At 41.4% G+C, this 15,745-nt stretch overlaps 1 protein-coding gene across 9 annotated transcripts in view; it reads right to left on the minus strand.

Moving 5' to 3' along the window:
• The window catches only part of SPIRE1 (spire type actin nucleation factor 1), a 168,236-nt gene that overhangs the window by 28,854 nt on the left and 123,637 nt on the right, over positions 1-15,745 (minus strand). For all 9 annotated transcript variants that reach the window (XM_005224316.5, XM_005224315.5, XM_010818970.4 and 6 more), the window contains 4 exons: positions 14,426-14,503; positions 12,457-12,621; positions 5,258-5,344; positions 4,040-4,169 (listed from right to left, as the gene is read on the minus strand). In XM_005224316.5, coding sequence (XP_005224373.1) covers positions 4,040-4,169; positions 5,258-5,344; positions 12,457-12,621; positions 14,426-14,503 — 460 coding nt within the window. The remainder of the gene's footprint in view (positions 1-4,039; positions 4,170-5,257; positions 5,345-12,456; positions 12,622-14,425; positions 14,504-15,745) is intronic.

Genomic DNA, 15,745 nt, shown 5'->3' on the forward strand with positions numbered 1-15,745 from the left:
TTTACAGGGAGGACAAAAAAGGGAGGAGGTTTCAAGACCTGCAGTGGCACACTCCATACTTTTAAGGCAGAAGGCAGCGAGAAACTATCTGCAATATGGCATCTTAGTTTTAACTATATCACTAAGACTTGAAATGGAGTAACAATAAAAGAAAAAAACAGCTTTTTAAGAACATCTTAAGAACGAAAGCATGATAAAGATAAAAACAGTTTAGAATCACAAGGACTTTTTACTTAAATATAAAAGAGTTCAAAAGAAAAAACGAGCCATGTTTTAAAACATGCTTTTAGGGAATATACAAAATCTTAAAATTTAAGAACACACGTATTCTTAATTTATTTCAGGATGAGAAGTTGGCTCTCTGCATACAGGTCAAACATCTTGTAAAAATCTCATTCAGGCACTACCAGCATCACAAAGCGTCACTAATTCTCCACTGTAGGCCCTTAGACCTGGCACTTAAAGCAAGGCCTCAGGAGCCAGAGAGCCTGAGTTTGAACCTCATCTCTGCCCCTTACATGCAGTGTGATTCTGGGCAAGGTACTTAACCTCTCTGTGCTTCCATTACTTCAAGTGTAAAATGGGAATAATGGTACCTATTTCAAGGGACTGTTAGAAAAATTAAACAATTCCATACCAAATAAAAAGGTGCTCAGAGCAGTGCACCTAGTAACAGTTAAACAAATGGAATTTCTTAAGAATAAACTTACTTATTTCCTGTTGGAAGTCATTTGTTTTAAAAATTTTATTATATACATTAAAAAACATTGAACGGGTGAATTTTATGGTAGGTAAATTATATCTCAATAAAGCTGATAAAAGAATTTGGGTGTTTGTAAGAGTGAAAATTACCCATTTTCACTGCAGTCCCAAGCTCTTACCAGCTCCATCCCTCCTACCCCACCCCACCACCATCAGGGAGGACAGGTGCCTGTGCAGTCAGAAGCGGGCAGACCCGAAGGTCCTCACGTTTCTGAGGCAGATGTAGAACTGTAGAGTTCTAATTGCCATATGTAACAGAATGAAGTCTCTTCATATGTTTTTGGCAAATGTTAAAGGAACCATTTACAACCTCAAATCTCAATATAGTATGAGATGTCAGAAAAGTGTTAGGAAAAAGAAAATGATCAGTTGTGAACAAAGACTGATGCACAAGAACAGTAAATTCAGACTTAACAGGAAAACAATATGGAACTAGCCTGTAAAATAATAGGGACACATATAAGACAACTTGGACACACGTTGGTCATCACATCCTCATAGACCACGCGGTGGGTCACATTCACCCACGCAGGAAGACACTCCTGCTGCCACTATCCCGTGTGAGGATGCAGTTCCTGTGTGCACCACATGACGCGCGAGCCCTGTCACAGCGCACTGATGCTGCTGAAATCATGGGGCGCGTCTATTCTTTAAACATTTGCCCAATTTCTAGATAGTGGGTTTCTACTTGCAATTACAAGGAGAGGAAAGGTTATAAAACTATTTAGGGAAACTTCTTCAGGATGGGCTCAGATGGTAAAGAATCTACCTGCCACGCAGGAGTCTCAGATTCGATCCCTGGGTCAGGAAAATCCCCTGGAGAAGGAAAAGGCAACTCACTCCAGGATTCCTGCCTGGAGAATCCCATGGACAGAGGAGCCTGGTGGGCTACAGTCCATGGGGTTGCAAAGAGTTGCACATGACTGAGTGATTAACACTTTCACTTCTTTTCTTCAAGATAATCCTGTCAATTTTATCCAAACTTCTCTAAGTGAAATTGTGTAGTAAGAACCAATGTAGATCAGCAGAATGAGAAGAGCCCAATTTCTTATTTTCTAGTTAAGGTTCAAGATCAATTTTAAAAGTAAGACTCTCACATAACAATCACTTTTGACAACAACTCAATTCTGGTTGTTGTGAAACACTAATTCATAAGGATAAAACAAAAGACATACTAAATACAAAATTGGTATTTAATTATTCTAAAGCAGGTTTCCTGTTAGCTAGCATCTAATTTGTTTAAGAGAAACAGAAGAACATGTATACAATGAGGGCATGTGACACCACATGCAGTGTCCCTTTGCTGCCCACAAGGACTGCCGGTCTCCCGCACACTCGGCCCCTGGCCGCACCGCACACCTGACTGGCTGCTGTCAGGGCTCACAGGCACCCCTGCCGAGGATGTTCTCCGGTCAGTGCCTGTGGACAGGACTCCTACCTGTTCGCCCCTCACCCCAGGTTCAGAGCACTTGTGTGGAAAGCACCAACCCATCACTTGGCCCTTTATGTCCTGCTCCTCTGTCTCACTGGTGCTTCCACTGGAATTTACTCTTGTAAAGCGTGAAGCTTACTTTTCTCATGGTAATATGTGGATTTTATCTTATAGTTCTGTTAAATATTTCCTATTACCCTATTATTCCATCTTAAGACACAGTAATTCTTTTACAATCTTGTCTTAAGCTGACATTCCATAATACCATCTCCTTACATTTCCACAGTGGTTCTTGCTCCTTGAGACTGTGCACTCTTTAGAAATCTGGGGAAAACTATGGACCGCCCACACACACATGCCCTCTGGGAAATATGTACAAATGTGTTACACTGCAAGGAGGCACAGACCTTCCTCAGGCTCATTCAGGGACTCCCAGGATAAGAACTTTCCACTTACATCCTGTGCAGTTTTGGCTCAATACTATATAAATGCTTGTATGGATTTGTTTTAATCATTTTAAAGGGAAACACTCACTGGCATAAAATCAACAGGGATATACACACCTGGCCTCTCCTCACTCTCCAGCTCTGGCCAGGGAAGCTATTCTACTGCTTTAGCACCTCGGGAAGCACTTTCCATTGCTGTTACCTATAGTGCAGACAGGGACACAGCAGCTAGCAATTCGGAAGTGGGCCCTGTGGCCACGGCCCAGCGGCAGACAGAGAGCATCACCACACAGTGACCGAGAGTCACAGGAGGTGGGGGAGCCACCAGAGCTGATGCAATTGAGCAGACAGAGGAGGGGAGACCTGGCTCAGAGGAGAGGAGGACCCTGAAGATCAGAAGCAGTCAGATCAAGGGCTTGGCTGCTGGACCCAGTCACGGGGGACACTGCACTCTTGGCCCTGGGCTTTGAGATGGGAGCAGTGGCAGACAGTTTTTGGGAAAAGCAGGTAAGGTCACCTGTGGTGGGGCTTGTCCTGCAAGTTGGGGGAGGAGGTCCTGCCCAGTGATGGCTGGCTGCACATGTGGGTCTGAACTTTCAGAGAAGCCTGTATGCAGGGTGGGAGCCAAGGAAATCAGAAACACACCAAGGGGAGTGTGTGGCTGCTCAAGGAGGAGGAGCCATAGTAGCAACCTGAGGCCCCAGTGGGCGTAGGGGAGGGAAGAGATGGGAAGAGAAACCAGGAGGCAGGATCTTGGCACCAGCTCCTTTCCCAGGCAGGTGCCGCCAGACGCTATCTCCCTGAATATCTTGGGAATCTTTCATTTTACAAACTGGAAGAGAGCTGTTTACATGTCATAATATGGTCTTGCTCTAAATGAAAATCAGTGTGTGCTTATAAAAAACATAAAATAACTATAAAGGAAGTTTAGTAATAAGTGCTATCAGTAGAGTAGTCCCTCATCACATAACACATAAGTTTAAACCATAATTAAGACAATGGAAACTTGATGTATCTATTATTTCTATTTCTAAAATGTAGTAACTTATCCATGTGTGTACTACCATTTATAAAGTATCCTATTTGATTCATTCTTACATGGAAGTCACATGAACATGTGGAGGAGTCTGTATCCTCCTCCTGCCAACCAAGGAATGGGAGATCAAAGAGGCGAAGGGCTGTCCTAAAACCACATCCGGGATCTGCAGAGCTCCGCCCACACTGCAGTTAGGTGCCCTTACACTTGGCATCTCAGGGAGGAACTTCTTACTCCATGTTATTTCGAGAATGAATGTCACTTGTAAGAGTGTGTGTGTTGGGGGGAGAAGGAGAGACAGGGAGGGAGAGGAGTGAGGCGAGTGTGTTTCCAGGGTGGGCGACTCTCCTGCCTGGGACTCACCGAGCCTGCTGCGTCTGGTCTCCTCGGGGGACACAGGCCGCAGCTTCCTCTCAGCCTTGATCTCTTCCAGGATTCTTTCGTGGAGGCTCCGGGGCCGTGGTGGAGTAGGTTTCAGTTTTCTGGCTGAGGCCTTGGGAAAAAAGTTAATAGCTAGAGCTGGAGTAGTTATCCTTAAATAATTCTTACTGAGGTCTACTCATACAACACAGTATTATGAAATTATATTTTACTGACTGCCACACTGCTTGATAAAAGAGTTTTCAAGCCATAAGAAGATGACTGGATGGCACAGTGGTTCAGGCACATGAACTCAGGCCACACTAACGAGTCAGTTGTGCTCCAACTATTGTCATGGTGTGCTGCAGTCCATGGGGTCGCAAAGACTCGGACACGACTAAGCAACTGAACTGCTGTCATGCTCCCTACACTCTACCATGACAGGCAAGCTGCTGCAATGCAAGCAGTATGTCATCTCTATTATTGTTTTTGAACGTAACATTTTTGAGTTAAGTCGTAACAATCTTCTTAGATCATTCATTTCAGTGTGCAGCTGAGGAAATAAAGGCTTGGCAAGGCTGATGAACTTGCTCAAAAAGATGAATTTGCTAAAAAACGTGAGATCACCACACCGTGCGTGGGTGTGCAGAGCCGGGCTGTGACTCCATGCTCTCTGCTCTACACAACCTGCCCTCCTAAAACCATTTCCTACGTGGCCTCTTTCCCTTATAGAAAGATCTATAAGAGGAATGATTAACTATGTTTTAAATGTATACAGACTAAGAAGGAAATATCCTTTCTTTCTAGTTACTGAAGTTACTGAATATACAAGGGGTTTGAGAGGCCCTGGTGAGTGCTGGCTGTGGAGCCAGGGGAGGTAAGCGGAGAGCAGAGGAAACACAAACCAACACTCAGACCTGATCAGAACACCCTGATCCAGGGTCTCCAGAAAGAACCCCACGAACAGAGGACCATGGCTACTGCAAAAGAGGAGGCAGCAGTGTGGGTTTCCTGTAACCAAGGTGAGGTGTCTGTACCCTTAAGTACAGGGCAGCAGTGCACACGGAAGCTATGTGGCATTGTGTTCACAGTCAGGCTTCACAATCAGAGAGAAAAGCTCAGCGTCAACAGTCCTCCAGAAGCTGTGTTCTGTGGCACGGGCTGTGGGGGGAACATGTTGCCACATGTATGCCAGCCATGGGGAGGTGTCAGATCACATACTGGATTTAAAGGAGGCCTTGATCGGATGAAGTCCAGGATGATTTCATGAGCACTTTTTTTTAACCGAGGGGGAATATCACCATTCACCTGAAAGGAGACAGAAAGCAGAAGATCCATGTGACGACAGGACTGCCTGTACAAGCGCCTGGGCACACACATCCACACACGTCCACATACATCATGTGATGACAGGACTGTCTGTACAAGCTTCTGGGCACACACATCCACACACATCACTTCAAAGCCACTACAGTGGAATCTGGCTCCACCAAGGACAAATTTCAAATCAATAAAATGGAGAGTAAACGGCTGAGCAATTCAGAGCAAAAACAACTGTAGGACTGAAGAAATGCCAATCACACTGCAGTTCTACTATTCTGGGAAATTATATGTAAGATACATGCTTTCAACAAAAACTTTCTAAAATTATGAATATGAATGGAATAAATAATACTATGCTTAATTATTATATAATTTAGAAAGTCTTTCACCTCTTGTTTTCATCCTTGTACAAAGTTTTGGAATACAAATTAAGGGGAAGGGCTGGGGACAGTTCATGTTCTGTAGGCAGAATTCAGGTTCAGGTCAAGGAAGGTGTCTGCTACATCAATAGAACTGGTAAGAAGCAGAGTTTGGCAGAGTCCTGGTCTGTCTGACTCCTGCTTTATCTCTTTTTAAAGCAACACGTCACAAAGATTTTTTAAGAAATTTAAGAAAACTCCAGAAATCCACAAAATCCCACCTTAGTAAACTCACAATCTGACCCACCCAGGAGGCACAGTTGTGACCGTCAGTCATACTTATTTCCCAGTCTCACATGAAAACACAGACAGTCCTGATACACATTTTCTGTTGTGCTTCTCATAAATGATGAAAAACAAATGTTAACAAATTATACATTTTGAAAACTGGTAAACACTTTAAACTTCTCAAAGATCAGAAAATGAGCATGCTGCTTTGATTAATGAATTGCCTGGAAAGCCTCTGTACCTTCCCCTCTACTTTGGTGACCCACTCTTTTATCTTATCATATTCTAATAATTGTATAATACATCAATTTTATTGGAGGGAAAAAAGATAATCAGTTTAATCATCTATCACCTATGGCTGATTTTCATTTTTTTTGGACAGGTTAGAAAGGTTTCTTTAAGCTTCACAATTCGTTATTGGAAATGTCATGTAAAATTTTATAATTATCATAAAATTTGGTCAAATTTTTTAAAAGTATTTTCTTATCTGAACTGTAAGATTTCTGGGCAGGAACAATTTTCTTATGTGTCTCCCAGTCTTAAATACATTTTAATTGATCATGGTCATTAGTCAACTGTTAATTTTTTATTGTAGCTGTATACTCTTGTATTATTTTCTGTTAATGTCACTATTCTTGTGTCAGCTGAGAAATACCCTGATGCTGGGAAAGACTGAAGGGAGGAGGAGAAGGGGATGACAGAGGATGAGATGGTTGGTTGGCATCACTGACTCAATGGACATGAGTTTGAGTAAATTCTGGGAGTTGGTGATGGACAGGCAGGCCTGGCATGCTGCAGTCCATGGGGTTGCAAAGAGTCAGACATGACTGAGTGACTGAACTGAAGTGAGAAATATAGCTGACTAAAGAAAAAAACAAGGACCTGAACTGCTGCTCCAGACCCAGTACCCCCCTTGCAAATGTGACTACTCAGGTGTATGACAAGCCTCCTGACATCCAGGGCCCTCTTCCCTGTGCCCACCCCACCAGCCCCAGTGAGGACTGGATGCCCCATGTAAGAGTCAGAAGTGAAAGCCACCTGAACCAAGCTAACTTGGGATTGCTAGTCCCTGGTGTAAGGAGGCCTGTACACCAGCAGTGGAACTGAAGGCCTGCCAAAGCACCACTCTTTACCCATGGACCTCAGGTTACATGATTTTTTTCTTTAAACCTTGTATGAACAGCTTAATCAGAAGTTTTTTTTGTACTCCTGAACAGAATAATACGTATCTTTCCAGCTATTTTTCACTTGATTTTATTTTAATGTCCTTTCTATCACAACAGCAGGGTTGAGGAAGAAAATGCTTGAAATAGGGCCAAAGTTGTAAGTTCCAGTCCCCAAACAACACAGTAATGTCAGTGTCTTCACTAGTCAGAAGCTGGATCCTTGATCCCAGTTATCCAGTGTTGTGTCAGTGCTCATGAGAGAAACGGCAGGCCAGTGCAGACGTGAGTCAGTCTTATTCCATATAGGGAGGAGGGAAAGTGCGCAAATTCCACTCTGCTACTGGGTCAGTGAGATTATTTTTTAATACATTCTGAAACAAGTTATCTGAGCTGTAAGGATAAATAATTTCTAGAATGAACACACACTGTAGACCTATAAGCAAATAAGACAGTTATATAACTTGATCTTACTTTTGAGTCACAATGCCTTAAAAAAAACAAGTAACTTCTAAATAAAAGATGTTAAGTTTCTATACATCTTTATTTATTTTTGGTCCATTGTGTTGGTGATGCCATCCAACCATCTTATCCTCTGTCGTCCCCTTCTCCTGCCTTCAATCTTTCCCAGCATCAGGGTCTTTTCAAATGAGTTAGTTCTACGCATCAGATGGCCAAAGTATTGGAGTTTCAAAAAATGGGCCAAAGAACTAAACAGACATTTCTCCAAAGAAGACATACAGATGGCTAACAAACACATGAAAAGATGCTCAACATCACTCATTATCAAAGAAATGCAAATCAAAACCCCTATGAGGTACCATTTCACGCCAGTCAGAATGGCTGCAATCCATAAGTCTACAAGCAATAAATGCTGGAGAGGGTGTGGAGAGAAGGGAACTCTCTTGCACTGTTGGTGGGAATGCAAACTAGTACAGCCACTATGGAGAACAGTGTGGAGATTCCTTAAAAAACTGGAAATAGAACTGCCTTATGATCCAGCAATCCCACTGCTGGGCATACACACTGAGGAAACCAGAAGGGAAAGAGACACGTGTACCCCAATGTTCATCGCAGCACTGTTTATAATAGCCAGGACATGGAAGCAACCCAGATGCCCATCAGCAGATGAATGGATAAGAAAGCTGTGGTACATATACACAATGGAGTATTACTCAGCCATTAAAAAGAATACATTTGAATCAGTTCTAATGAGATGGATGAAACTGGAACCTATTATACAGAGTGAAGTAAGCCAGAAAGAAAAACACCAATACAGTATACTAATGCATATATATGGAATTTAGAAAGATGGAAACAATAACCCTGTGTACGAGACAGCAAAAGAGACACTGATGTATAGATCAGTCTTACAGACTCTGTGGGAGAGGGAGAGGGTGGGGAGATTTGGGAAAATAGCATTGAAACATGTATAATGTCATGTATGAAACGAGTCGCCAGTCCAGGTTCGATGCACGGTACTGGATGCTTGGGGCTGGTGCACTGGGACGACCCAGAGGGAGGGTAGGGGAGGGAGGAGGGAGGAGGGTTCAGGATGGGGAACGCGGGTATACCTGTGGCGGATTCATTTCGATATTTGGCAAAACTAATACAATATTGTAAAGTTTAAAAATAAAATAAAATTAAAAAAAAAAAAAAAAGAGTCCCTTGGACTGCAAGGCAATCAAACCAGTCAATCGTACATCTTTATTTTTAAAGGTGACTTATTTGAAGTTATTTGTTACAATTATTTTACTAAAACACTTTGAAAGAAGTCAATTGAAATGTTTTGCACTTCTATAACTTAATATTCTGAACATGATCCAATATGGCTAAGTCATTCAATTCCCACCATCAGCTTCACAAATATACAGAAAAAGGTGAATTACTATGGTGTAGTTATGCATTTTAAACCTGAAGATTAAATTAAGGCCATCTTAACATACTGCCTCAGATACAGACTGTATGTGAAAATCCTTTGTGTGTATGTGTGTTTACTCTTTACAACAATATTTGTTTTTAAAGAAATTAGAAAGTGGCATAACATTGATAACAGTAAAGTTTAAAAAAATACATCTGGTTTCTGACTGATTAAATATGAGTAGTTGACTTTCCACTCTCATTTAGGAGGTACAAATATATATAATAAGGAATTAATTAGAATCTTAGCCTGTTAGACTAAACATGAAAATTTACCCCACACAAAACCAATCACCATTAGAACTGCCATCTGCCCAGTTCCCTGCAGAGGGGCTCAGTATAAACTTAAGTCAAGTGAACTGCATAGAATTAGCCATAGAGAGAATGCCAGAAAAAGGAAAAAAACAATGGGTACCATAAAACAGTAACATTTTTCCTTACTTACTACTCACAAACTGTACAAACATTCACATAAGAGGAGTCCCACAGGGACTAAGAAGATAAGAAAAGATAAAGAAAATGTCAAGAACCAATGGCTGAAAACTTGCAAAATTTGAAAATAATATAAATCTACTCATTCAAGAAAAATGAAGTGCAAGTGTAAGCTGCTCAGTCATGTCTGATTCTTTGCAACCCCATGGACTGTAGCCCACCAGGCTCTGCTGTCCATGGGGTCTGGCAGGCAAGAATACTGGAGTGGGTTGCCATTCCCTTCTCCAGGGGATCTTCCTGAACCAGGGATCAAACCCCAGTCTTCTGCATTGTAGGCAGATTCTTTACCATCTGAGTCACTTCTATAAATTCCAAGCAAAAGACTCAAAGAGGGCCATAACAGAACACGTAGTCAAATTATTGATAGACGAAAATATTGAAAGCAGCAAAAAATGACTATCACATAGAAAGTGAAGTCGCTCAGTCGTGTCCGACTCTTTGTGACCCCATGGACAGTAGCCTGCACCAGGTTGCTCTGTCCATGGGATTTTCTAGACAAGAGTACTGGAGTGGGTTGCCATTTCCTTCCCCAGGGAATCTTCCTGACCCAGGGATTGAACCCAGATCTCCCGCACTGTAGACAGACGCTTTACCATCTGAGCCACCAGGGAATCCTCAAAAGATTCACAGGTGATTTCTCATCTTAGAGGCCAAAGGCAGTGGGATAATGTTTAAAATTAAACAAAAACAATTTCAGCCAAGAATCCTATACCCAGAAAAACTCTACTTCAAAATGAAGAAGAAATTAAGACATCTTCAGGCAAACAAGCACTAAAAGAGTTCATCACTAGGAACTCTGCCCTATAAGAAATGCTAAAGGAAGTCAATTACGCTTAAAGAAAATAACAGTAGACCATTAACTTGAAGCCATAAGAGAACAGTGATAATTGTACATAACAAATAGGACAATCTAGACGAGACAGACAAGTTCTTATAAAGATACAAACTACCAAAACTAAGAAGGAACAAAGGGAAGGAAGGAGGGAGGAGGAAAGAAAGGAAGGACATGAACCTGACCAGACCTATAATAGGGAAAGAGATTAAATCCACAATCAAAAATCTCCCAACAATGAAAAGCCCAGGACCTGAAGACTTCACTTGTGGATTCTACTCAAATATTGAAAGAATTAGTCCCAACCCTTTACAAACTGTTTCAAAAATTAGAAAAAGAGGCATCACTCCCCATTTTACTCTGTGAGGCCAGTCTTACCCCAATATGAAGGCAGACAAAGACATCACAAGAAAATAGTAGACGAAACTCCTTCTGAACATGGACACAAAAATCCTTAAGAAAGTATCAGGAAGTACTCTAGCAGCATGTTAAAAGGATTGTACATCATGACCAAGTGGGATTTATCCCATAAACACAAGGGTGGATTAACACACGAAAAATCCATCAATGTAATATGTCACATTAACAGAATGAAACAAAAGAACCCACAATTGTCTTTATTGATGCAGAAAAAGGATTTGTCAAAATCCAACACACTTTTATGATAAAAAGACACAACAAACTTGGACTGAAAAGAAACCTCAGCATGAAAAAAGTCACTTGTGAAAAAATCAAATGCATTCCCCCTAAAATCAGGAATCCAACAATACTATGGATGCATGCTTTTGCCACATCCATTCAACAAAGAACTGAAGGTTCTAACTAGGGTGCCCACCAGGCATCCAGATTGGAAACGAAGAAATAAATGGATACTTTTTCACAGATGACATGAACATACATGTCAAATAAAATACCCTAAATAACTAATCAAGAAAACTATTTTACCTAATAAGCTCAGCAAAAAGAGCAAAAAAAATGTTGTTACCATGTCCCTGTACTTGTAAGAAAGAGTAAATTTGAAAATACATGGCAACATGAGCCAAGGACACATCTAGGTAAGGACTCTTCTAATGAGTGGGTGGTTTCAGTGGAGACCTGAGAAATGAAGAGAAATGAATTACGCAAACATGTGAGAGGAGGCCTCCAGCAAGGGCTCAGCTGCAGGTCACAAGAGGCACCTTTTAGGTAGTGGCAGAGACCAGGGCAGTAAAGAGGGGACCAGCCAGGAAGGTGGCAGAAGGTGAGGGCTGAGAGGCAACCCGCACCAGACTCTGAGACCAAGGTCAAAATGGCTGCTTATTCTGAGCGTGATGGAAAGAGTGGAAGGTTTTATGCAGGGCAATGACATGGTCACATTTTCAATTTAACAGGTTTACTCAAGCTGTTTTGGGGACGAGAGTAAGAAAAGAAGATCACCTGGAGGCCAAAGTAATAGTCTAAATGAGAGGTGATGATGGGCTCTGAAATGGAGGTAGTGAGATTCAGGACACAATGCAGAGGTAAAGCTAGCAGGGTTCCAATTCTAAGAGCTTAACTCAGGATTTCACTGGAGCTTTTGAAAAAGACTTATATGCAAGGTTATACAAAACAGCCTGCTTATAACGAGACAACCTGATCAGCTTAATAAACTCTGGTGCAGCTGCAGCTGAGAAAGATGCAGTCACTTAGAAATGATGATGTTGAATATACAATGACACGGGAAAACACTCACATGTTATGTGAAAATGCTCACATGTTACATGAAAACAACTGGTCACAGGATGAAGTATTCAATATTAATCCACTTTGCCCAAATAAAGTGGACAGAAAAAAGACTGAAGGTTATGCACCAGCCTGTTAGCAAACTTTCTGTCTCACCTGTGAAATTACACATTTGTAACTTTTCTTCTTGAGCTTATTATATTTACCAACTTTTCTATAAAGACCATGCATTAATTGTATGAGAAACAATAATTTTTAAAACGTCATAGTGAGAAAATTTTTAACAAGCAAGATTACCAAAAACCAACCATTTGAATCCATGAATAGTTTCCTGTTACTTACCATCACTTTTCGCAAAGTGTATCTTCTGGATCGAATGTCATCCATTAGCATCTCGTATGGGGTGAGCTGATATTCAATGGGCAGCGGGTTGTACTGCCGCTCCTGGACCTTCTTGAGCTTTACTCCATTCCGCAAATCCCTCATCACCTGTACCCAGAACCGAGCCTGAAGGAGCCAAGGGTGGAAAAACATTTGTGAGTAAATTTACTAATTTACTCTAAATAGTTACAGTCATACAGAAGAAATTAAGAGCTTGGATTACAAAACACCAAATAAACCAAACAAAAACTATTTTAAAAATTAGATTTTAGGGACTAAAAAGCAGGTAGAAAGCCAGTCGAGAATCCACCAGCTCTAACTGTGGAGACACCTGGATAAAACCCTAACTCACCCCTGTGCCACCTGCATCCAGCCTCAGTGCCCCTCGCGTCCCACCTATCATGTGGCTCTGTGCACTGCAAAGGTGTGGCTTCTCACACTGGACTCTGGCTTTGGCTCTGCGACTGGCTTGGCCACTGGAATATTAGTGGACATGACACAACCAAAGGCTTCAACAGCAAATGTACAAGGGCATGTCACTCTGCTCCTGTCACTCCACGGAAACACCTAGCGTGGGTTGGCACAAGGCCCTCCGGCAGGATTATCCAGGAGAGAGATGAAGCAGAGTGGAACCACCACTCTGGTCTACAGATGCATGAGCTGAGTAAACACTACTGCTTTAGGCTGAGGTACAGTGTTACGTTCAGTTACACAGCGCTACTGTGATCACAGCTAACTGGTACAACCACCAACTGCCAGTGGACATCCAAGCAAGTTGTTTCCCATTTCTGAACCCTGGCTTCCTCATCAATAAAAAAAAGTGATACTTTATAACTTGTGGAGAGCTGAGGTATAGTGTTCTACACAAAGAAAATGCTCAAAAATGACAATTTTTGTGTTGTTACTGTCTTTTTACAAATTATATAATGTCAAATTCCTTATCTATAAGTAACACCAAGTTGCTTTACCACCCGCCCTTCAAGAAAATGAGATATATGTGAAGTATTTATAATAAAACATATTAAATATGTTATTATTATACTTTACCCTTTTGTTATCCTGCCTGTAAGCTGTCATAGTCTCAACTTCAGTAAAGAGAATATATATTTAACTGAAATATTATACAGTGTTAAAAATTAACAAGTGGCTCAAATAGCTACATAAATGTATGTTAAACTAATCAAACTGTACTTTTAAAATATAATGCAACTGTTATGTACATTACACCTTAATAAATCTGTTAGAAAATGACAAAATCTAACAAGGGCAAAAGCAACTTGTTCCTAACGTCCTAAACTGTGTTTTCTGATTTCCTCACTCTATGTGTCACTATTTATCCAGGACCCTTAACATGAAAAGTCAGAGCCCTACCATGTGCCTTCCCACTAACACCTGAACACACAGCTCAGTCCAGCTTCACATAGTCACTGTCCTGTCCCGACTCTGAGTCCTATGTGAAGGCGGTGACCCTCGAGGTCAGCAGGCCTAGGATCTAGCACCTTGCTGGAGAAACAGCAGACATTCAGAGGGGTCACATGAATACACCACAGTCATCTGTCCTGGAAATCCGTCTTCTTTCTCATGGGGGCAGAAACGCTACATGACCCATCTGCATTCCCAGGCCCCAATCCAGTTTGACTATTCACTGGATAACAAACAGGCCTCACTACAGCCTCACTAAAGCTTTAAACAGAGCTTCAACTCTGACTTACACATAAGATACTAAGATACCAATACACTTAGAAAGGTCAATAGTGTAGAACACTGAAATTCTCAGAGACTCTGGGGGGGGTTCTAATAAAATCAGATAGTTTTCAACTTGGTATAATATCAATTCATACGGTACTCCTTAAGATAAACTAGCATTATAATCACATGATATGATTTCTCCAACACTAAACAGAATACAGAGAATATCCAGCCATCTTACCCAGTCAGCATTTTTCAGCTCTTCCAGGTCTGTGTTAGATTCATCACTCTTCTCCATTTCTTGAATCTTCTTCAGATTCTACCAATTAAAATTCAAATAAAACATTTATGCATAAAATTTCATTGAACTACCTTCTCAAATTAAAATTCTGAATGAAAGTGAAAGTCATGTCCGATTCTTTGCAACCCCCATGGATAGTCCATGGAATTCTCCAGGCCAAAATACTGAAGTGGGTAGCCGTTCCCTTCTCCAGGGGATCTTGCCAACCCAGGATCAAACCCAGGTCTCCCATATTGCAGGCAGATTCTTTACCAGCTGAGCCACCAGGGAAGCTCTAGATATCTTCAGAAGACAGAGTGCCTGAAGAGCCATGGATGGAGGTTTGTAACACTGGACAGGAAGCAGTGATCAAAAGCATCCCCAAGAAAAAGAAATGGAAAAAGGCAAAGTGGTTCTCTGAGGAACCCTTACAAATGGCTGAGAAAACAAGAGAAGCGAAATGCAAAGGAGAAAAGGAAAGATATACCCATCTAAATGCAGAGTTCCAAAGAACAGCAAGGAGAGATAAGAAAGCCTTCCTAAGTGATCAGTGAAAAGAAATAGAGGAAAACAATGGAATGGGAAGACTAGAGATCTGTTCAAGAAAATTAGAGATACCAAGGGAATATTTCATGCAAAGATGGGCAAAATAAAGGAGAGAAACAGTATGGACCTAACAGAAGCAGAAGATATTAAGAAGAGGTGGCAAGAATACACAGAAGAACTATACAAAAAAAGATCTTCATGACCCAGATAACCACGACAGTGTGATCACTCACCTAGAGCCAGACATCCTGGAGACCAAAGTCAAGCAGACCTTAGGAAGCATCACTACGGACAAAGCTAGTGGCGGTGATGGAATTTCAGCTGAACTATCTCAAATCCTAAAACATGCTGCTGTGAAAGTGCTATACTCAATATGCCAGCAAATTTGAAAAACTCAGTGGTGGCCACAGGACTGGAAAAGATCAGTTTTCATTCCAATCCCAAAGAAAGACAATGCCAAAGAATATTCAAACTACCACACAACTGCACTCATTTCACATACCAGCAAGATAATGCTCAAAATCCTCCAAGCTAAGCTTCAACAGTATGTGAACTGAGAAATTCCAGGTATACAAGCTGGATTTAGAAAAGGCAAAAGAACTAGAGATCAAATTGCCAACATCCATTGGATCACAGAAAAGCAAGAGAGTTCCAGAAAAACATCTACTTCTACTTTATTGACTACACCAAAGCCTTTGACTGTGTGGACCACAACAAACTGTGGAAAATTCTTAA

The sequence above is a fragment of the Bos taurus genome, chromosome 24, assembly GCF_002263795.3.
Source record: "Bos taurus isolate L1 Dominette 01449 registration number 42190680 breed Hereford chromosome 24, ARS-UCD2.0, whole genome shotgun sequence".
Lineage (NCBI taxonomy): Eukaryota > Metazoa > Chordata > Mammalia > Artiodactyla > Bovidae > Bos > Bos taurus.